The following is a 23,990-nucleotide window of genomic DNA, read 5'->3' on the forward strand; positions in this document are numbered from 1 at the left end:
CGCGAGAGAGAGAGAGAGAGAGAGAGGGCGCGACAGAGAGAGAGGGCGCGACAGAGAGAGAGAGGGCGCGACAGAGAGAGAGAGGGCGCGACAGAGAGAGAGGGCGCGACAGAGAGAGAGAGGACGCGACAGAAAGAGAGAGAGGGCGCGACAGAGAGAGAGAGAGGGCGCGACAGAGAGAGAGAGGGTACGACAGAGAGAGAGAGAGGGCGCGACAGAGAGAGAGAGGGCGCGACAGAGAGAGAGAGAGGGCGCGACAGAGAGAGAGAGAGGGCGCGACAGAGAGAGAGAGGGCGCGACAGAGAGAGAGAGAGAGAGAGAGGGCGCGACAGAGAGAGAGAGAGGGCGCGACAGAGAGAGAGAGAGGGCGCGACAGAGAGAGAGAGGGAGGGCGCGACAGAGAGAGAGAGGGAGGGCGCGACAGAGAGAGAGAGGGAGGGCGCGACAGAGAGAGAGAGTGAGGGCACGACAGAGAGAGAGAGTGAGGGCGCGACAGAGAGAGGGAGGGCGCGACAGAGAGAGGGAGGGCGCGACAGAGAGAGAGAGAGGGAGGGCGCGACAGAGAGAGAGGGAGAGGGCGCGACAGAGAAAGAGGGAGAGGGCGCGACAGAGAGAAAGAGGGAGAGGGCGCGACAGAGAGAGAGAGGGAGGGCGCGACAGAGAGAGAGAGGGAGGGCGCGACAGAGAGAGAGAGGGAGGGCGCGACAGAGAGAGAGAGGGAGGGCGCGACAGAGAGAGAGAGGGAGGGCGCGACAGAGAGAGAGAGGGAGGGCGCGACAGAGAGAGAGAGGGAGGGCGCGACAGAGAGAGAGAGGGAGGGCGCGACAGAGAGAGAGAGGGAGGGCGCGACAGAGAGAGAGAGGGAGGGCGCGACAGAGAGAGAGAGGGAGGGCGCGACAGAGAGAGAGAGGGAGGGCGCGACAGAGAGAGAGGGGGAGGGCGCGACAGAGAAAGAGGGAGAGGGCGCGACAGAGAAAGAGGGAGAGGGCGCGACAGAGAGAGAGGAAGAGGGCGCGACAGAGGGAGAGGGCGCGACAGAGAGAGAGGGAGAGGGCGCGAGAGAGGGAGAGGGCGCGACAGAGAGAGAGGGAGAGGGCGCGACAGAGAGAGAGAGAGGGAGAGGACGCGACAGAGAGAGGGGGGGAGGGCGCGACAGAGAGATAGGGGGAGGGCGCGACAGAGAGATAGGGGGAGGGCGCGACAGAGAGATAGGGGGAGGGCGCGACAGAGAGATAGGGGGAGGGCGCGACAGAGAGAGAGGGCGCGAGAGAGAGAGGGCGCGAGAGAGAGAGGGGGAGGGCGCGAGAGAGGGTGCGACACGAGAGTGAGAGGGAGGGTGCGACAGAGGGAGAGAGAGGGTGACAGAGAGAGAGAGAGGGTGCGACGAGAGAAAGGGAGGGTGCGACAGAGAGAGAGGGAGGGTGCGACAGAGAGAGAGGGAGGGTGCGACAGAGAGAAAGGGAGGGTGCGACAGAGAGAGAGGGAGGGTGCGACAGAGAGAGAGGGAGGGTGCGACAGAGAGAGGGAGGGAGAGAGAGCGAGGGAGAGAGAGCGAGGGAGAGAGAGGGTGTGACAGTTCGCTTCAACATTTGCTACACAGTGTGACATTTGTACCATTCAACGTTTGCTCCCGTTTGGTGAGTATAGCGAGGTGTGGCCTGATCAAGATGGGTGTGACCATTTGAAATCGCAAAACTCATGCAGCAACTTTGCCTCTGTAATCACAAAGCTTATCAACTGGTAGTACAGTACAGTTTCCGCTGAATTCAAAGTTGCACACCGTTCTGTCGTACTGAATGCAACCCTGGACTCAAATCACAATCTGACAGAGAGGGCAGGAAGAGAAAGAGCGAGTGAAGCCGTGCTCATTGATCCCAGGTAACAAGGAGTACATGATCAGGTTGATTCAGACTACAGGATTTGTGACCAGAACATTCCTCCCCAGAACATTAACTCTCAAGACTTATGGGTACAGTGCCTTGCGAAAGTATTCGGCCCCCTTGAACTTTGCGACCTTTTGCCACATTTCAGGCTTCAAACATAAAGATATAAAACTATTTTTTTGTGAAGAATCAACAACAAGTGGGACACAAGCATGAAGTGGAACAACATTTATCGGATATTTCAAACTTTTTTAACAAATCAAAAACTGAAAAATTGGGCGTGCAAAATTATTCAGCCCCTTTACATTCAGTGCAGCAAACTCTCTCCAGAAGTTCAGTGAGGATCTCTGAATGATCCAATGTTGACCTAAATGACTAATGATGATAAATACAATCCACCTGTGTGTAATCAAGTCTCCGTATAAATGCACCTGCACTGTGATAGTCTCAGAGGTCCGTTAAAAGCGCAGAGAGCATCATGAAGAACAAGGAACACACCAGGCAGGTCCGAGATACTGTTGTGAAGAAGTTTAAAGCCGGATTTGGATACAAAAAGATTTCCCAAGCTTTAAACATCCCAAGGAGCACTGTGCATGCGATAATATTGAAATGGAAGGAGTATCAGACCACTGCAAATCTACCAAGACCTGGCCGTCCCTCTAAACTTTCAGCTCATACAAGGAGAAGACTGATCAGAGATGCAGCCAAGAGGCCCATGATCACTCTGGATGAACTGCAGAGATCTACAGCTGAGGTGGGAGACGCTGTCCATAGGACAACAATCAGTCGTATATTGCACAAATCTGGCCTTTATGGAAGAGTGGCAAGAAGAAAGCCATTTCTTAAAGATATCCATAAAAAGTGTCGTTTAAAGTTTGCCACAAGCCACCTGGGAGACACACCAAACATGTGGAAGAAGGTGCTCTGGTCAGATGAAGCCAAAATTGAACTTTTTGGCAACAATGCAAAACGTTATGTTTGGCGTAAAAGCCACACAGCTCATCACCCTGAACACACCATCACCACTGTCAAACATGGTGGTGGCAGCATCAAGGTTTGGGCCTGCTTTTCTTCAGCAGGGACAGGGAAGATGGTTAAAATTGATGGGAAGATGGATGGAGCCAAATACAGGACCATTCTGGAAGAAAACCTGATGGAGTCTGCAAAAGACCTGAGACTGGGATGGAAATTTGTCTTCCAACAAGACAATGATCCAAAACATAAAGCAAAATCTACAATGGAATGGTTCAAAAATAAACATATCCAGGTGTTAGAATGGCCAAGTCAAAGTCCAGACCTGAATCCAATCGAGAATCTGTGGAAAGAACTGAAAACTGCTGTTCACAAATGCTCTCCATCCAACCTCACTGAGCTCGAGCTGTTTTGCAAGGAGGAATGGGAAAAAAGTCAGTCTCTCGATGTGCAAAACTGATAGAGACATACCCCAAGCGACTTACAGCTGTAATCGCAGCAAAAGGTGGTGCTACAAAGTATTAACTTAAGGGGGCTGAATAATTTTGCACGCCCAATTTTTCAGTTTTTGATTTGTTAAAAAAGTTTGAAATATCCAATAAATGTCGTTCCACTTCATGATTGTGTCCCACTTGTTGTTGATTCTTCACAAAAAAATACAGTTTTATATCTTTATGTTTGAAGCCTGAAATGTGGCAAAAGGTCGCAAAGTTCAAGGGGGCCGAATACTACCCAAATTGTACCCGATTTCATATATAGGGCACTACTATGGGCCCTAGTAAAAATAGGAAGTGAATAGGAAATAGGATGCCATTTGGGACAGATCCATGGATGAACTCATACATGAATTGTTCTCGAGGACACCGACTCCTGTTACAGCCAGAGCCTGCTTTGGGTAGAAGTCACCTGTAGACACAGGTTCAGTCTACCCGCCGCCAGTCTCTCGTTCCCTCTCTCATCTCCTCAGACGCACTAACGTAAGATGAATATTCACTCAGGCATCAGGGGTCCTACTCATTCATTCATAAAACCGTACCACAACATTGCAGCCTCATCCAGGACTGCTCTTCTCCTGCTCAATAGCCCACCCTGCTGCCCGTCTCCCATCATAGCCACTGAAAACCTTATCCTGGTGTTAGAACAAGGGAACAGCTCTGGGGGCTGGACACATAGCATACCTGCTGTGTATGTGTGAGAGATAGTGAATTATATGCCCCTTTGCCAGCCTATGCATGTCTGACTACGTTCGAGTCACCATCATATATGTATGTAAGCAATCTCATATGGTCCTACTGGTGTTTCAGGTGTGTGTGTGTGTGTGCGCGTATGCCTATATTCAGTAGGTTTTCTATTCTACACTATGGTGGATAAATCTACTGTTCCTGGTGCATGGTTCTATTTCTGTTGTAGCATTTTGACGTGTGTGTGTGCATGCAGCGCGCTCCTGTCGGTGTGTAATCAGTCATAACATTCTCCTTCAACCATAGCACTGTGACAACCTTGATCTACACCCGGAGATGATCTGAGAGCAAGCAGAAAAGCAGTGGGTGTGATGTCCCTTTTGTGTTCAAGTGTGTGTGTTTGGTAGGAGAGCGACTGAAACGTGGGGGGAGGGGGGGGGGGAACTAAATATTTTCTCTTTAGAACACTCTGATGTTTGACTTTTCTAATATATGTGTGTAGGTACGTATGGGTGTATTTTTGTATATGTGTGATTGTATGCACGTTGTTTTGCATATACATGTGTGTATTTTACTCTTTAACCTTGCATGTAGATTGCGATTTAGGTTCCGTTTCAATGTAGTTTTTTTTTTTTTGTATGTTTCTTTCTGGGACCATGTACAATATTGTATGATGTGGGCAGGATCTTGGACCTCATGCTACAATGTTATTATATATATAAATATAAAACACAGATGTTTTCCCTATGGAGAAAGTTGAAGTTATATATCGCCTGTACACTTTGGGCTGCCTTTTGGATCCAACTGTCCACCATGTTTAAAGATAACAACAGTACTACAAACTATTCATTAGGACAAAAGTATGATGAAAACAAATAATAATGAAGATTATGAATAAATCATATTACATTTGCTACACACTGTTTGTGCTGCTTCTTTCTTTCTGACACTTCAACGGTCTAAGTTGACACCTCGGGTATGTCGGTAATCAAGACTAGGCCACAGCATTACTAACAACGTTTACAGGACCTCCATATTTCTCCGGGAACAAAAACGACATGGGTTCAGAACATTCAGATGCAGAGGATTCCTGCCCCATCTCATCGCCATGGAGACCTCGAAGGCTGATACACCAATGAGGAGAATGGTGCTGGTTTGAGTGAGGTTGTCACGTTTCTTCCTCTGATGCAAATTCCCTCCTTCCCTTTTCTAGGTGTCTACGGGAATGGACCTCAGAGGCCCAGGAGGATTGTTGGTAAATCAGTAGTCTGGTTTCTGTCCTTGTTGCATCTGCTCGTGGATCCTCTCCAACACCTCCTGCATCCTCCTCAACTAGAGGGGCAAGAGAAGGTCAGGAAAGTTAGTGTTTGTGTGTCGGTCAGTCTAGGTTTTTTGAGACGCTGAAGAAGAACGTTCCAAAACGTAGACTGGAAGAAGACCAACTTCTATGCAGTGCAATTAATCCAGATACAGGTGTGTGTGTTGTCTGTCTAGGAGTGCACGTGGGTGTTCTCACCTCCTCGTCCTTCTCCCAGATGAGCCTCTCTGTCTCGCGGTCTACAGGGGCCAGTGGGAGTGGGGTCATGGGGAAGTCAGCGCTGCTCTCACTCTGAATCTTATCACGCAAGCTAACACAGAACAAAACAAAGGTCAAATAAATTGTCATTCTTTTTGTGCAGAATAACCTTGTAGCACAACCGTTGTGCCAAATGTGTTGTGCATCAGTACAACTTTAGTGTGTATGGGTCTGGGTAGTTCTGTGTACGTCTATTCTATGTGTGTGGGTGGGTGTGTGTGTGTGTGTGTGTGTGTAGTACCAACCTGCGTTTCCTCTCCTGCACCACCATGCGTGTCATGTTCTGTATACACTGTGCTCTGTAGTTCTCGTAGTGTGTCTCTCTGGTGACATCCTTCAGGTCCTGCATGTGAGTCTTCACCAACATGTTCCTCAGCAGCAGGAAATCACTGTGGGCCGGGTCCTCCACTGACAACACAACACTGCTATTAGGTCAGTGTGTTTTCACAGAAAGACATTTAGGCTGGAATTCAATCGAAGGTAGTACACTGTCGACAAGTCATTTCCTTGTAGTTCGCGGAGATTGCAGTCACGGTAATCTGTGCGAATGTGTATTTTTTAAAGGCAAGCTCAGTGAGGCCCAACTCTGCTGTTCACCGCAGCGAGGAAAGTTCAGTTGTGTGTGTGTGTGTGTGTGAGATCTGTAGTGTAAACGTGAAGGTGTGCCTGTGCAGCGTACCTTCCACTACACCCCAGGGGTAGAGCCGACCTCTGAACTTGCGTCCTTTACTCTCAACCTGGATGTTACTGCCTATTACAGCAAAAGGAATACTGTCCTAGAGAGAGAGATCAAGGTTTTCATGGTTAAGCCATGTGGTCAGCGCTATATGCAATGGACTAAACATACAGATGCCCTAATAGCCCTCTATCCTCCCCAGGTCTGAAGTCACCTTGAGCAGCTGCTCCTGCTGTTTAAACTCCTCATCTTCATCAAAGTCACAGTCTGGGAACTGGTAGATGTTGATGCCAAACTTCTCCATCTCCTCTCGGATCTACACAGGCACACGCATACAGTATTCACACCCCTTGACCTTTTCCACAATGTTGTGTTACAGACAGAATTTAAAATGGATTCAATTGCATCCATAATGTCAAATAGATTTTTTTGTCTTGATTATTACAAATGAATAACATAATAAAAAGCTGAAATGTTTTGAGTCAATAAGTATTCAACCCCTTTGTTAAGAAAACCTAAATAAGTTCAGGAATAAAAATGTGCTTAACAAGTCACAATAATTAGCATCCTGTTTGCAACAAGGCACTAAAGAAATACTGCAAAAAATATTCTGTTGTATTGGATTTACCTTAAACACAACACATTACCGAGTATCAATCTCCATATATTCAAGCATAATGGTGGCTGCATCATGTTATGGGTATGCTTGTAATCGTTAAGGACGGGGTCATTTTTCAGGATAAAAAGACAAATGAAGTTTAGCACAGGCAAATTCCTAGAGAAACAGACAGTGAAGAGATGAATTCGCCATTCAGCAGGACACACAAGGCCAAATCTACACGAGTTGCATACCAAGAAGACAGTGCATTTTCCCGAGTTACAGTTTTGACTTAAATCTGCTTAAAAATCTATGGCAAGACCTGAAAATGGTTGTCTAGCAATGATATACAACCAATTTAACAGAGCTGAAGAATTTTGAAAAGAATAATGGGTAAATATTGTACATTCCAGGTGTGTTAAGCTCTTAGAGACTTACCCAGAAAGACTCTCAGATGCAATCACTGCTAAAGGTAATTATGTACTTACTCAAGGGGGTTGAATACTTATCTAATCAAGATGTTTTATTTTTCATATTCTTTTTTACAAATGTTAAAAATGTTCTTCCATGTTGAGAGTAATTTGTGTAGATTGAAAAATTAAAAAGACAAATCCATTTAAATCCAATTTTGCAACCCAACATTATAGCACAGGGCAAGTATATACCCCAACATTATAGCACAGGGCAAGTATATACCCCAACATTATAGCACAGGGCAAGTACACTGCTCAAAAAAATAAAGGGAACACTTAAACAACACAATGTAACTCCAAGTCAATCACACTTCTGTGAAATCAAACTGTCCACTTAGGAAGCAACACTGATTGACAATACATTTCACATGCTGTTATGCAAATGGTATAGACAACAGGTTGAAATTATAGGCAATTAGCAAGACACCCCCAATAAAGGAGTGGTTCTGCAGGTGGTGACCACAGACCACTTCTCAGTTCCTATGCTTCCTGGCTGATGTTTTGGTCACTTTTGAATGCTGGTGGTGCTTTCACTCTAGTGGTAGCATGAGACGGAGTCTACAACCCACACAAGTGGCTCAGGTAGTGCAGCTCATCCAGAATGGAACATCAATGCGAGCTGTGGCAAGAAGGTTTGCAGTGTCTGTCAGCGTAGTGTCCAGAGCATGGAGGCGCTACCAGGAGACAGGCCAGTACATCAGGAGACGTGGAGGAGGCCGTAGGAGGGCAACAACCCAGCAGCAGGACCACTACCTCTGCCTTTGTGCAAGGAGGAACAGGAGGAGCACTGCCAGAGCCCTGCAAAATGACCTCCAGCAGGCCACAAATGTGCATGTGTCTGCTCAAACGGTCAGAAACAGACTCCATGAGGGTGGTATGAGGGCCCGACGTCCACAGGTGGGGGTTGTGCAAATTCGCCACTGGCGCCCTGTGCTCTTCACAGATGAAAGCAGGTTCACACTGAGCACGTGCCAGACGTGACAGGAGGCCACACACACTACTGAGCCTCATTTTGACTTGTTTTAAGGACATTACATCAAAGTTGGATCAGCCTGTAGTGTGGTTTTCCACTTTAATTTTGAGTGTGACTCCAAATCCAGACTTACATGGTTTGATAAATTTGATTTCCATTGATAACTTTTGTGTGATTTTGTTGTCAGCACATTCAACTATGTAAAGAAAAAAAGTATTTAATAAGAATATTTCATTCATTCAGATCTAGGATGTGTTATTTTAGTGTTACCTTTATTTTTTTGAGCAGTGTATATACCCCAACATTATAGCACAGGGCAAGTATATACCCCAACATTATAGCACAGGGCAAGTATATACCCCAACATTATAGAACAGATATAGATTACAGAAATTCTGTAGCACAGATAGGAATATCACAGGTAAAATTAGCACTGGTAAAGATAATTAAAGATTACCATAGCACAGGTACAGTCTCTTACCTTCATCTTCTTCCTGCGGACCTCAGTGGGTGTGAGGCTGTCAGCTTTGGCCAGAACAGGGACTATGTTCACTTTGTCATGCAGAGCCCTCATACATTCCACATCCAACGGCCGCAGACTGGAGAGTCACACACACACAGGCAAAATTATTTAAATAATTGTGGAAAAGCAGGTTTACTGTGAAAGAACTGTGTGTATCTACCTCATACTTGTGTCGAGAGAGAGAGAAAGAAAATATGTATTGTGTGTGTAGTCTGGTACCCATGTCCGAAGGGAGAGATGAAGTAGAGGCAGCAGTGGACTCTGTTATCCTGGATGTTCTTTCTGTTCAGGCCGCTCTCGTCTCTGAAGTACTGCTCAAACTGCTGGTCAATGTAGTCCTCTATCTCTTTCCAGCTATAAAGAGCACAAACACCACTCAGAGGAAACAATAAACATGGTGGATCAACATGATGATAGATGTACACTCTCCACTATAGCTCCACTCGGCAAAGTGACGTTTCCTACAAAAATCACGGAAGTGGGGCATAGAAGCAATCTTTCCCCATTGAAAGGAGTCAAGCCAAGCCCGAATTCAAGAAATAACAACACGCATAGTTAAAAGCATTTCTTCAATTATAGCTCCCGTCCAAATGTCGTGAATGATATACAGTAAACACACATACACAAGTATACAGTGGGGCAAAAAAGTATTTAGTTTGCCACCAATTGTGCAAGATCTCCCACTTAAAAAGATGAGAGGCCTGTAATTTTCATCATAGGTACACTTCAACTATGACAGACAAAATGACAAAAGAAAATCCAGAAAATCACGTTGTAGGATTTTTTATACATTTATTTGCAAATTATGGTGGAAAATAAGTATTTGGTCACCTACAAACAAGCAATATTTCTGGCTCTCACAGACCTGTAACTTCTTCTTTAAGAGGCTCCTCTGTCCTCCACTCGTTACCTGTATTAATAGCACCTGTTTGAGCTTGTTATCAGTATAAAAGACACAGCCTCAAACAGTCACACTCCAAACTCCACTATGGCCAAGACCAAAGAGCTGTCAAAGGACACCAGAAACAAAATTGTAGACCTGCACCAGGCTGGGAAGACTGAATCTGCAATAGGTAAGCAGCTTGGTTTGAAGAAATCAACTGTGGGAGCAATTATTAGGAAATGGAAGACATACAAGACCACTGGTAATCTCCCTCGATCTGGGGCTCCACGCAAGATCTCACCCCGTGGGGTCAAAATGATCACAAGAACGGTGAGCAAAAATCCCAGAACCACACGGGGGGACCTAGTGAATGACCTGCAGAGAGCTGGGACCAAAGTAACAAAGCCTACCATCAGTAACACACTACGCCGCCAGGGACTCAAAAACATGTCCAGGCCCGTCTGAAGTTTGCTAGAGAGCATTTGGATGATCCAGAAGAAGATTGGGAGAATGTCATATGGTCAGATGAAACCAAAATATAACTTTTTGGTAAAACTCAACTCGTTGTGTTTGGAGGACAAAGAATGCTGAGTTGCATCCAAAGAACACCATACCTACTGTGAAGCATGGGGTGGAAACATTATGCTTTGGGGCTGTTTTCTGCAAAGGGACCAGGACGACTGATCCGTGTAAAGGAAAGAATGAATGGGGCCATGTATCGTGAGATTTTGAGTGAAAACATCCTTCCATCAGCAAGGGCATTGAAGATGAAACAGATGAAACCAAGTTGAAAGTCCGTGGAGTGGCGTAGCCAGTCTCCAGATCTCAACCCCATAGAAAATCTTTGGAGGGAGTTGAAAGTCCGTGTTGCCCAGCAACAGCCCCAAAACATCACTGCTCTTGAGGAGATCTGCATGGAGGAATGGGCCAAAATACCAGCAACAGTGTGTGGAAACCTTGTGAAGACATACAGAAAACGTTTGACCTCTGTCATTGCCAACAAAGGGTATATAACAAAGTATTGAGATAAACTTTTGTTATTGACCAAATACTTATTTTCCACCATAAGTTGCAAATAAAATCATAAAAAATCCTACAATGTGATTTTCTGGATCTTTTTTACTGATTTGGTCTGTCATAGTTGAAGTGTACCTATGATGAAAATTACAGGCCTCTCATCTTTTTAAGTGGGAGAACTTGCACAATTGGTGGCTGACTAAATACTTTTTTGCCCCACTGTATATGTCATAGTTACCAGTCAACTCCATTACACTCAAGTTACTTAACCAGTGAATGCTAGCTATGCTAGCTAATCTACCAGTCTGTATTAATGAGTGTTAGCACAACCTGCACACGTAAATGTATATTTTTAAGGGGTATGCAGCAGGTTGATAATAATGTCACCAAAGTATTCTGTATTAGATATTTCAAACAGCATTCCTAGCTAATGAGTATTTAATTTAAAAGTAGGAACAAGATTTAACAAGACAACCTTGGGACTAATGTGAGTTGGTGCCAACGGGCAGATGAGGGATTACATTTTTTTTTTTTTTATTTTTTTTTTTACATCTGTGCCCCCAGTAGAGGGGCGTGGCCACTGAATCGTCATTCCATGAGGGACTATGATAGCAGCAAATCATCATGAGATAATCATAATTCCAGCCTAAATAACCCATGTACCTCTCTGTGTTGTTGACAGCGTCACCAAACCCTGGTGTATCTACGATGGAGAGTCTGAGTCTGACCCCCTTCTCCTCGATACCCACGGTGTGTTTGGTGATGAACACTGTTTGCACGATCCGCTCTACACACACACACACGCGGATGTATAAAAGCAATCTTGAAGATCAGGGTTGTAATAGAAGAGGCAAATCATTCCAAAAAGGACACAACTTGCTGTTATAGCAAAACAATAATAGTAGTTAATAGCAACGGACACATTGAGAAAGGAGTTTTACTGACAATATTTCTGTCTCACCCTCTGCATTCAGCACCTTCCTGTTGTTGTAGAGGTCTGTAAGGTACAGACTGTTGACCAGAGTGGATTTACCCAGACCAGACTCTCCTAGAGAAAGAAGGCAAGTCAGTCATTATTCTATCTACTTTTTTTCTGCACAAATAAATGTTGGGCAATGTTCACCTAAATAAAACAAAGTTATTTGGAATAGATTATTTTCTGTCTATAATACATTTCAGTAGTAATCTGAGTAATTTAGATGTCTCACCTGCTACCATGAGGGTGAAGGCAAAACCCTTTTTGACTGACTTCCTGTGTACCTGGTTGGGTAGAGTGGCAAAGCCCACATACTCCCTGTCCATGTCCTGTAGGGAAGACAGAAGACGGGACATAAAACACGCTGTTTGCAAATGTATTAAATGAAATACAGAAATATCTCACTTACATATACTACTGTTCAAATGTTTAGCGTCACTTAGAAATGTCCTTGTTTTTGAAAGAAAAGCACATTTTTTGTCCATTAAAATTACATTAAATTGATCAGAAATACAGTGTAGACATTGTTAATGTTGTAAATGACAAATGTAGCTGGAAACGGCAGATTTTTTATGGAATATCTACATTGGTGTACAGAGGCCCATTATCAGCAACCATCACTCCTGTATCCAATGGCACATTGTGTTAGCTAATCCAGGTTTATAATTTTAAAAGGCTAACTGATCAATAGAAAACCCTTTTGCAATTATGTTAGCACAGCTGAAAACTGCAAGTTGAGTATCTGGAGCATGAGCATTTGTGGGTTGGATTACAGGCTCAAAATGGCCAGAAACAAAGAACTTTCTTCTGAAACTCATCAGTCTATTCTTGTCCTGAGAAATGAAGGCTATTCCATGTGAGAAATTGCCAAGAAACTGAAGATCTTGTACAACGCTGTGTACTACTCCCTTCACAGAACAGCGCAAACTGGCACTGACCAGAATAGAAAGAGGAGTGGGAGGCCCCGGTGCACAACTGAGCAAGAGGACAAGTACATTAGTGTCTACTTTGAGAATCAGACATCTCACAAGTCCTGAACTGGCAGCTTCAAAAAATAGTACCCGCAAAACACCCGTCTCAACGTCAACAGTGAAGAGGCAACCCTGGGACGCTGGCCTTTTAGGTAGAGTTCCTCTGTCCAGTGTCTGTGTTCTTCTGCCCATCTTAATATTTTCTTTTTATTGGCCAGTCTGAGAAATTGCTTTTTTGTTTGCAAATCTGCCTAGAAGGCCAGCATCCCGGAGTCGCTCTCTCAGTACTTTGCTCCGTTCGTCTTTCCCCTCGATCCTGACTAGTCTCCCAGTCCCTGCCGCTGAAAATCGTCCCCACAGCATGATGCTGCCACTACCATGCTTCACCCAGACGTGACATTTGGCATTCAGGCCAAAGAGTTCAATCTTGGTTTCATCAGACCAGAGAATCTTGTTTCTCATGGTCTGAGAGTCCTTTAGGTGGATTTTGGCAAACTCCAAGTGGGCTGTCATGTGCCTTTTACTGAGGAGTGGCTTCCTTCTGGCTACTCTTCCATAATGGCCTGATTGGTGGAGTGCGGCAGAGATGGTTGTCCTTCTGGAAGGTTCTCCCATCTCCACAGAGGAACTCTGGAGCTCTGTCAGAGTGACCATCTGGTTCTTGGTCACCTCCCTTCTACCCCGATTGCTCAGTTTGGTCGGGCGGCCAGCTCTAGGAAGAGTCTTGGTGGTTCCAAACTTCTTCCATTTAAGAATGATGGAGGACACTGTGTTCTTGGGGACCTTCAATGCTGCAGATATTTTTTGGTACCCTTCTCCAGATCTGTGCCGACACATTCCTGTCCAGGAGGTCTACGGTCATTTCCTTCGACCTCATGGCCTGGTTTTTGCTCTGACATGCACCGTCAACTGTGGAACCTTTTATAAAGACAGGTGTGTGCCTTTCCAAATCATGTCCAATCAATTGAATTTACCACAGGTGGACTCCAATCAAGTTGTAGAAACAGCTCAAGGATGATCAATGGCAACAGGATGCACCGGAGCTCAATTTAGAGTCTTCATAGCAAAAGGGTCTAAATACTTATGTAAATAAAGGTATGCTTATTTGTAATACATTTGCAAACCTGTTTTCACTTGTGTGTAGATTGTTTTCCTCCTCAATGTAATATATTTTAGAATAAGGCTGTTATTTAACAAAATGTGGAAAAAGTCAAGGGTCTGAATACTTTCCGAATGCACTGTAGTTTCACATTATAAAAGATGCTTATTGGTCACTACATCATTAGATACATATGCGATCACACTTCTGCACACTCTTCCTGAAGTTTTCAGAATGATTCTAGCACTACATCTGTGCACACATAGATCTCACTCACACACATATCCACACCTCACCCACCTCTGCAGAGTCGTAAGGGTCAAAGTTTCCCCAGGGGCTGCGTGGTCGGGACTGAGGGGAGGAGTCCATGGACCGCGACCCCATAGAGGTCAGCTGGTACTTCCTCAACTTCAGCGGCTCAAACTCTCCCTCCAGGGGGGCACGTTTGGTCCTGGGGGGGGTGAAGGGAGGGGGGCCACTAGGGGAGGGCCGAGAAAGCAGGGGTGTCCCTCCTGGGGTGTGAGGGGATCGCCCCATCTCAAGCCCAGTTCCTTCTGGTTCTCGGTCAACGACAGGTGTGTGGCATCCCGGAGTTGTGTTTTGGTCCACAGATGCACCCCGGGGTGGGGGGGTGGGGGGAAGGTCTCTCATGGTGTAGGCCAGCTCTGCATCCTCTGGCTCCTCAATAGACAGACTGGACAACTGGGGGAGGAGGGGGTTATGAAGCCAAATATCAATTATATAGCCTTTTTACATCAGCAGTTGTCTGAAAGTGCTTAACAAATACCGGCCTAGTCACTGAAGCGCAAGCAAAGCAGAAACATAGTGGAGGGGGGAAACTAGGATATATACCCGCAGAACAGATTGTCCACCACATTACTAACATCTGTCTCGTCATTTCATGTTGAAGGACATGAGTAAAGGAAGCCTCTTGTGCTGAATGCAGGGCTTCCTAAGGAAGAATCAGCTCACACTGTCTGATCAACAGGCCCGTCTACCTTCTCACACTAGTTAACCATAGAATTGCCCTACTTCACACCTTAAACAGCGCGTTTCACTCTGGGATCGATAGGTGGTAAATTTGCAAAGTCTGAGGTAAACACTGACCGAATTAGGTGAAACACGGGGTCCTGTGCTGACACAACATAAACAATGTAAACTGCTGTGTACCCTACTGCCGGTTGGATTCCACATGACACAACGTGCAATTTCACCAACTACCGACTGACCCAAAACAACAAGCAATTTGGAACACTTTAATTCAGAACAACAGACGTAAAAGTAGTAAGTGGACATCTGTATGTAAACTGCATTTTGAGGGGGTGCCAGGACACACGACCAGAATATGTCAACAATATTTCCCTGGTTCAAGGAATGGCCTGACATAATCAACACACACAACCTGACCTACCCGAATGCACAAATGCCCCTGAATGAACCCCAACTTGCCCTATTGACCGTAAGAGGTCTTCGGAAGAAACCAGCTGCGCCCAGACGAAGATAACCATCATCTGCTTGCTAGCTAAGTTAGCTTGACGCATGCTGTTGTTAATTAGCTTGCTAGTTAACAGATCTTCTGTAGCTAACCAGGTTGCTTACGGTGCTCTTCTGGCAGCCAACAATAATATTAAAACTAGCATAATGAAGAGGATGTTTCTGCTTTATTCAGCCCATACCTGCATGTGGATTGTGCCTGGCTTTATCTATGTAGCGGTCTTACAAGGCACAGCTTCATAGCTGGCTAAAGCCACAATCTGGTATTGGGCTATCCTACAAACAAAACAAAATGAAGAGTAGAGACACTGTTCATTTTCACTGTTCATATTTTTATCAAGTGTTGAGTAATGTATATATATTACCAGTCAAAAGTTTGGACTCACCTACTCATTCAAGGGTGTTCCTTTATTTTCTACATTGTACAATAATAGAGAACACATTAAAACTATGAAATAACATATGGAATCATGTATTACCCCAAAAAGTGTTAAACAAATCAAAACATATTTTAGATTCTTCAAAGTATCCACCCTTTGCCTTGATGACAGCTTTGCACACTTTTGCTATTCTCTCAACCAGCTTCATGAAGTAGTCACCTGGAATGCTTTTCCAACAGCCTTGAATGAGTTACCACATATGCTGAGCACTTGTTGGCTACTTTTCCTTCACTCATCCGAAACCATCTCAATTGGGTTGAGGTCGGGTGATCTGATGCAGCACTCCATCACTCTCCTCATTGGTCAAATAGCTCTTACAGCCTGGAGGTGTGTTTTGGGTCATTGTCCTGTTGAAAATCAAATAATTGTCCCACTAAGCCCAAATCCAGATGGGATGGTGTATCACTGCAGAATGATGTGGTAGCCATGCTGGTTAAGTGTGCCATGAATTCTAAATAAATTACAGACAGTATCACCGGCAAAGCACCATCACACCTCCTCCTCCATGCTGCACGGTGGGAACCACACGTGGAGATCATCCATTCACCTACTCTGCATCTCACAAAGACATGGCAGTTGGAAACAAAAATTTGGACTCATCCGAACAAAGGATAGATTTTCACCAGTATAATGCTATTGCTCGTGTTTCTTGGCCCAAGCAAGTCTTCTTATTAGTGTCTTTAAGTAGTGGTTTCTCTAGGTCTTCCTTTCCTGTGGTGGTCCTCATGAGAGCCAGTTTCATCATAGCGCTTGATGGTTTTTGCGACTGCACTTGAAGTAACTTTCAAAGTTCTTTACATTTTCCGGATTGACTATCCTTCACTGTCCTTTCTCCTTGTTTATTTGAGCTGTTCTTGCCATAATATGGATTGGTCTTTTACCAAATAGGGCCATCTTCTGTATACCACCCCTACCTTGTCACAACACAACTGTTTGGCTCAAACGCATTAAGAAGGAAAGAAATTCCACAAACTAACTTTTAACAAGGCACACCTGTTAATTGAAATGCATTCCAGGTGACTACCTCATGAAGCTGGTTGAGAGAATGCCAAGAGTGTGCAAAGCTGTCAAGGCAAAGGGTGGCTACTTTGAAGTATCTCAAATAATAGTTTGATTTGTTTAACAGTTTTTTGGTTACTAACTGATACCATGTGTTAATTCATAGTTTTGATGTCTTCACTATTATTGTACAATGTAGAAAATAGTAAAAACAAAGAAAAATGCTGGAATGAGTAGGTGCATCCAAACTTTTGACTAGTATATTGTGTGTAATATATATATATATATATATATATATATATATATATATATATATATATATATATATATATATATATATATATATATATATATACACACACACACACATGTATTTATTGTTGGACATAAGACTGTAAAAACACCAGGAAATGAGCTCCATATGATTTTATTTCAGAAATCTGTTCCCAAGTATTCCCACACATAATAGACACGTGATTGTGTACAAATGTAAGCAAGGTTGGAAATGTATGTTTTAGTCAAACATATGTTTGGGCTTCTTGCTGTCAATTTGCAGTCAACAAATGATTTGCAATTATGTTCCGGTTCCCCGACCATCTGCTCAAGAAGAAAATTGGCCGTGGCTGAATCTAGTTGATGATCTCTGCTGTACAGACACAGTGATCGGAGATGATTTGCTCTCTGGACACCATTTGCCTTTCCAGCGCGAGGGCTGCTAATTGACAGCGCAAAAAAACAAATAAATTGTAATGCAAGGTTTTCGGTTTTTTTTTTTACAAAAATGTTTGGTGATCGACTAAGAATGCCTTGAAGATCGACCGGTCGATTGTGACCGGTTGGTTACCACTGTTCTAATCATTCTACTTCTATGAGCCCAATCCTACCCGTCACATCATATTACCCACAACCCACTACAACGGGCTTAACGCTAGGCTCTCTCTAATACGCTGATCTCCGGTAAGAGGATGGGGGGGTTGGAGACTTAGTCTAGCACACACACTTGTTTACCTACTACAGTACATTGTAACCTACAACAATTCTACAAATATAGATGGAACTAAAGGAATATATCTTAAACTCTTCTCCGTATGTAGGGTTTTCAGCAATTACATTTGCCCACATTTGGCTCTGTGTAAACTACAATTTCGACACTATTTTAACGTTTAGAAACGTCAAATCAGCGCTTTCAATAAGGGTTTCCTAAACATATACTGATATGCCTCTTATCTTTCATTTAAGCGAGAAATAATATTTCAAATTAAAAAGAGACACTTACTGTAGCAGTTTTGCACAGATCCATACACCGTGTGTGCCTCCAGTTGAGAAACTACACTTCCCCCCCAGTTAGCTACACACAGGTGTTCAAAGCAGTTAACTAATTAGCATAGGTGGGGGCCAGTCTTTCCCGAAAACAAGCCCTGTAAACATGGAGATCTGGCAATGTGGGAACACTAATCTTAACCCTATAAAAAAAGGTGTGTAGTAATTTACCTTTAGTTGTCTTATCATTTCTTGCTGATATGAAAGATATTCCTTATGTTTCCAAAACAGTAACGCAAGCAGTGCGAGTTATTAGAGGATGTGTTGGGCTCTTAATAAAGATACTATCGTTTATAGGCACTAAAGTCTATGAATGGGGTACTAAAGGTCCTACCTGGATGTCTGAACAGAGTGCAGAAGAGACCATAGGAGAGAGTATGGAGGACACAAGAAGTTATGGGAAGATAACATGCTGTTCAATCAATAAAGAGATGAATTGATCAATGTAAAACTGTCTGACCTGGCCAAACGGATATCAGAAGAAAAAAAAGACAGCAGAATAAACTAAATTATAGACCATCTATTGCACAAAAAACATCCAACATTACACCATAACTGCAAGTAAAAGTAGAACATGTTAAATCAGGCTATTTAAAAAAAAAAATATTGCAGTTGCTATTTCAAAGGGCTAGATCCCATGACTGCACCCAGAATTTACCAGGTTTGAAGCTGCTACGTAACCTGACAGGCGACGACATGTGGTCCATGTTGCGGTGCAGTGCGCTGTCAGCTGGTCATCGGACGGCTAAAATCGCGTACCTTCGGTGTCTGTCAAAACAATCTCGCTCCGTCAATGACCGGATTTTGTTCCAACTTGGCCCTAAACCAGGGGTACGTTCAGTTTGCTTGAACGTTTGCTACGCTGCAGAACAGTTTGTACTTCGTACGTTTTCCCAAAACGTTCTTGAACAGACTTTGAGATGTGTGCGGGGGTGTGGCTTGCAGCAAAGAGTGACCTATTTAAAAAGGCAGCGGTGAATTTTGAACCCACAACCCAGCCCTTCCCCGTTTTTCATTCATCAGTTCACTTCAACACGCCTGGTCTTCAGGTTCGGTTAAATAACTAATATGAAGTGCCTGCACCACTCCAAGACCAGAGTTGCCGACATATCTGATTTCAGTGGGTTCAAGACAACTCTGAACTCTGAAAGAAATCTAGATCCGACTGGGGAGAAATCGTCATCCAACTTAGAATTCCAAGTCAGAAACTGAGGAATCTTTACTAACTAAATTATTGGGATCATCTGGTTACCACCAATGTTTGGAATTCATTGAGCTCGTTGACAAAAACCATGGGATGCCTTTTCACACAGATACTTTGTCAAAGGTCCGGTCACTCTGGTGGGTCTGTGTTAGCTATGCAATTTTTATATTGAATATCATCTATTAATTTACTCTTATTAGTATTTTAAGTAGCAGCTAAATGTCAGCCAGGGAAACTAATTGTTCTCACATACAGAATTTTCTGCATGACTGTGACGCTCTTTACCTCAATTGTTAGGATGTTCTTGTGATCACAATATTCACGACAGTACTACTTATTATGTTCAAATAGAAAGATAATTAAATCATGTTTACTTTAAAAAGATGGGCCTGGCTTAGAATAGAACATTCAGTTTTCTGTCTGTGTGGCACTGTTTACCGCAATTTTCTGGAACTTCTTGTGACCAGAACTAGAGATAAATAAAGGTGTTTCTTTAAAAATACTTAATTAATACAATACATTAAGGGAAAGGATCCCAATGCTGGCTGCCATGGTTAACAGAAACACAGGACATTCAGGGCCGGCATTATGGGCTGGCCATGTAAAATATTGATCATTTATTTGACGAGGCGCGCCAACAGAAAGATGCATCAATCTCACATAAAGCATCCGAGCGAGCGAAACAGCGCGTCTCTGTATGTGTAGACCATGTATCTGATGCTGTCTGGACAAAAGGAGGTCCAGACAGTATCAGATACATTTTTTTATTTTTTTACATTTTTACCCCTTTTTCTCCCCAATTTCGTGGTATCCAATTGTTGTAGTAGCTACTATCTTGTCTCATCTCTACAACTCCCGTACGGGCTCGGGAGAGACGAAGGTTGAAAGTCATGCGTACTCCGACCAGCCGCACTGCTTCTTAACACAGCGCGCATCCAACCCGGAAGCCAGCCACACCAATGTGTCGGAGGATACACCGTGCACCTCGCAACCTTGGTTAGCGCGCACTGCGCCAGGCCCGCCACAGGAGTCGCTGGTGCGCGATGAGACAAGGACATCCCTACCGACCAAGCCCTCCCTAACCCGGACGACGCTAGGCCAATTGTGCGTCGCCCCACGGACCTCCCGGTCGCGGCCGGTTACGGCAGAGCCTGGGCGCGAACCCAGGGACTCTGATGGCACAGCTGGGGCTGCAGTACAGCGCCCTTAACCACTGCGCCACCCGGGAGCAGAGAGGAAGAGGCGAAGCGAGACGGGTCACTCTCTCAAATCTGTCCTCAATAAGCTCAATGCGTTTCGATAAAAACAAATGTAGACCTACATTTGTCGACTGCATTACCGCCTTGTATCCATTATATATGGATCTCTGGTTTCAGCCACTTGCAAATTAGAAAGAAAAGTTGGCGGGTGCACAGTGCATTGTTCCCCTAAACCAAATTGATGTTTTTCCAAAACTATATAATTACTCCTGTCTAAATGAAATCATTTCAAATATTTAGCTACACAGGATCATTACCTTCTTTACATTTTTTTGCTGTGGATTGTTTCAAATCACAAGTGCATAGGCCTAAGCAGTGGCGACCCATCATTCAGGGCAGGTGGGGCTCAAAACAGGTGGGGCTCTGCATACAAACATGGTATTTTTTGCTTTCTTGGAGCTCTAAAATGCAGGTGTTTAAGCCTAGATCAGTGCTAGCTGTTGTGGGGCAACCAGCGGAAAATACGGAGTGTAGGGGTTGGTAATGTTCTCTAGTTGCGCCGTGATTGTCTCAGTGTTCTGTCACTCATGGGGACTGTCTTCTCAAAGGATATTGACCTCATCCTGTCAGTTGAGGATGCCTGGTCATTCTTTAAAAGTAGTGTGTGTGGCCTCCACGTGCCTGTATGACCTCCCTACAACGCCTGGGCATGCTCCTGATGAGGTGGCGGATGGTCTCCTGAGGGATCTCCTCCCAGACCTGGACTAAAGCATCCGCCAACTCCTGGACAGTCTGTGGTGGATGGAGCGAGACATGATGTCCCAGATGTGCTCAATTGGATTCAGGTCTGGGGAATGGGTGGGTCAGTCCATAGCATCAATGCCTTCCTCTTGCAGGAACTGCTGACACACTCCAGCCACATGAGGTCTAGCATTGTCTTGCATTAGGAGGAACCCAGGGCCAACCGCACCAGCATATGGTCCTCACAAGGGGTCTGAGGATCTCATCTCGGTACCTAATGGCAGTCTGGCTACCTCTGGCGAGCACATGGCCCCCCAAAGAAATGCCACCCCACACCATGACTGACCCACCGCCAAACCGGTCATGCTGGAGGATGTTGCAGGCAGCAGAACGTTCTCCACGGCGTCTTCAGTCTATGTCACGTCTGTCACATGTGCTCAGTGTGAACCTGCTTTCATCTGTGAAGAGCACAGGGCGCCAGTGGCGAATTTGCCAATCTTGGTGTTCTCTGGCAAATGAAAAACATCCTACACGGTGTTGGGCTGTAAGCACAACCCCCACCTGTGGAGGTCGGGCCCTCATTACCACCCTCATGGAGTCTGTTTCTGACCGTTTGAGCAGACACATGCACATTTGTAGCCTGCTGGAGGTCATTTTGCAGGGCTCTGGCAGTGCTCCTCCTGCTCCTCCTTGCACAAGGCAGAGGTAGCGGTCCTGCTGCTGGGTTGTTGCACTGCTACGGCCTCCTCCACGTCTCCTGATGTACTGGCCTGTCTCCTGGTAGCGCCTCCATGCTCTGGACACTACGCTTACAGACACAGCAAACCTTCTTGCCACAGCTCGCATTGATGTCCCATCCTGGATGAGCTGCACTACCTGAGCCACTTGTGTGGGTTGTAGACTCCGCCTCATGCTACCACTAGAGTGAAAGCACCGCCAGCATTCAAGTGACCAAAACATCAGCCTGGAAGCATAGGAACTGAGAAGTGGTCTGTGGTCACCACCTGCAGAACCACTCCTTTATTGGGGGTGTCTTGCTAATTGCCTATAATTTCCACCTGTTGTCTATTCCATTTGAACAACAGCATGTGAAATGTATTGTCAATCAGTGTTGCTTCCTAAGTGGACAGTTTGATTTCACAGAAGTGTGATTGACTTGGAGTTACATTGTGTTGTTTAAGTGTTCCCTTTATTTTTTTGAGCAGTGTACATCCACAGTAAAACGAGTCCTACATCGACATAACCTGAAAAGCCGCTCAGCAAGGAAGAAGCCACAAGATCGTACATTTTGGAGAAACGTCCTCTGGTCTGACGAAACAAAAATAGAACTGTTTGGCCATAACGGCTATTGTTATGTTTGGAGGAAAAAGGGGGATGCTTGCAAGCCGAAGAACACCATCCCAACCGTGAAGCACGGGTTGGCAGCATCATATTGTGGGGGTGCTTTGCTGCAGGAGGGACTGGTGCACTTCACAAAATATTGGCATCATGAGGAGGAAAATTATGTGGATATATTGAAGCAACATCTCAAGACATCAGTCAGGAAGTTAAAGCTTGGTCTCAAGGAGGCCTACAAACCTGACTCAGTTACACCAGCTCTGTCAGGAGGAATGGGCCAAAATTCACCCAGCTTATTGTGGGAAGCTTGTGGAAGGCTACCCAAAATGTTTGACCCAAGTTAAACAATTTAATGGCAATGCTACCAAATAGTAATTGAGTGTATGTAAACTTCTGACCTACTGGGAATGTGATGAAAGAAATGAAAGCTGAAATAAATCACTCTACTATTATTCTGACATTTCACATTCTTAAAATAAAGTGGGGATCCTAACTGACCTAAGACAGGACATTTCTACTAGGATTAAATGTCAGGAATTGAGAAACACCTTAGCCAAATACAGTGCCTTGCGAAAGTATTCGGCCCCCTTGAACTTTGCGACCTTTTGCCACATTTCAGACTTCAAACATAAAGATATAAAACTGTATTTTTTTGTGAAGAATCAACAACAAGTGGGACACAATCATGAAGTGGAACGACATTTATTGGATATTTCAAACTTTTTTAACAAATCAAAAACTGAAAAATTGGGCGTGCAAAATTATTCAGCCCCCTTAAGTTAATACTTTGTAGCGCCACCTTTTGCTGCGATTACAGCTGTAAGTCGCTTGGGGTATGTCTCTATCAGTTTTGCACATCGAGAGACTGACTTTTTTCCCATTCCTCCTTGCAAAACAGCTCGAGCTCAGTGAGGTTGGATGGAGAGCATTTGTGAACAGCAGTTTTCAGTTCTTTCCACAGATTCTCGATTGGATTCAGGTCTGGACTTTGACTTGGCCATTCTAACACCTGGATATGTTTATTTTTGAACCATTCCATTGTAGATTTTGTTTTATGTTTTGGATCATTGTCTTGTTGGAAGACAAATCTCCGTCCCAGTCTCAGGTCTTTTGCAGACTCCATCAGGTTTTCTTCCAGAATGGTCCTGTATTTGGCTCCATCCATCTTCCCATCAATTTTAACCATCTTCCCTGTCCCTGCTGAAGAAAAGCAGGCCCAAACCATGATGCTGCCACCACCATGTTTGACAGTGGGGATGGTGTGTTCAGGGTGATGAGCTGTGTTGCTTTTACGCCAAACATAACGTTTTGCATTGTTGCCAAAAAGTTCAATTTTGGTTTCATCTGACCAGAGCACCTTCTTCCACATGTTTGGTGTGTCTCCCAGGTGGCTTGTGGCAAACTTTAAACAACACTTTTTATGGATATCTTTAAAAAATGGCTTTCTTCTTGCC

The 23,990-nt window shown here is 44.5% G+C and overlaps 1 protein-coding gene across 3 annotated transcripts; it reads right to left on the reverse strand.

Moving 5' to 3' along the window:
* Window positions 1-4,824: 4,824 nt before the first annotated feature.
* Window positions 4,825-19,011, reverse strand: LOC110490731 (septin-5). Of its 3 annotated transcripts, none has more exons than XM_036944403.2 (12): window positions 18,713-19,011; window positions 14,102-14,503; window positions 11,964-12,060; window positions 11,717-11,803; window positions 11,419-11,542; window positions 9,075-9,209; window positions 8,814-8,931; window positions 6,503-6,604; window positions 6,292-6,388; window positions 5,858-6,020; window positions 5,553-5,664; window positions 4,825-5,368 (listed from the first exon to the last, which is right to left on the reverse strand). In XM_036944403.2, exons 2-12 carry the CDS (start codon window positions 14,450-14,452, stop codon window positions 5,297-5,299), a joined length of 1,458 nt encoding a protein of 485 aa, XP_036800298.1. In that variant the 5' UTR covers window positions 14,453-14,503; window positions 18,713-19,011; the 3' UTR covers window positions 4,825-5,296. The 3 variants fall into 3 exon arrangements, with proteins under 3 accessions (XP_036800298.1, XP_090056310.1, XP_036800297.1); XM_090200184.1 differs by lacking the exon at window positions 18,713-19,011 and adding an exon at window positions 18,011-18,094; XM_036944402.2 differs by lacking the exon at window positions 18,713-19,011 and adding an exon at window positions 15,478-15,624.
* Between the last annotated feature and the right edge of the window lie 4,979 nt (window positions 19,012-23,990).

This window comes from Oncorhynchus mykiss, chromosome 15 (genome assembly GCF_057628025.1).
Source record: "Oncorhynchus mykiss isolate SJ-2025 chromosome 15, ASM5762802v1, whole genome shotgun sequence".
Taxonomy (NCBI): Eukaryota; Metazoa; Chordata; class Actinopteri; order Salmoniformes; family Salmonidae; genus Oncorhynchus; species Oncorhynchus mykiss.

Coding starts and splice junctions, on each gene's coding strand:
- LOC110490731 (XM_090200184.1), bottom strand. CDS start 18,034: ATGGATCTGTGCAAAACTGCTACA. Junction 14,504..18,010: donor ATCTGTGCAAAACTGCTACA/GTAAGTGTCTCT, acceptor CTCCTCCCCCAG/TTGTCCAGTCTGTCTATTGA. Junction 5,369..5,552: donor TCTGGGAGAAGGACGAGGAG/GTGAGAACACCC, acceptor TTGCCCCTCTAG/TTGAGGAGGATGCAGGAGGT.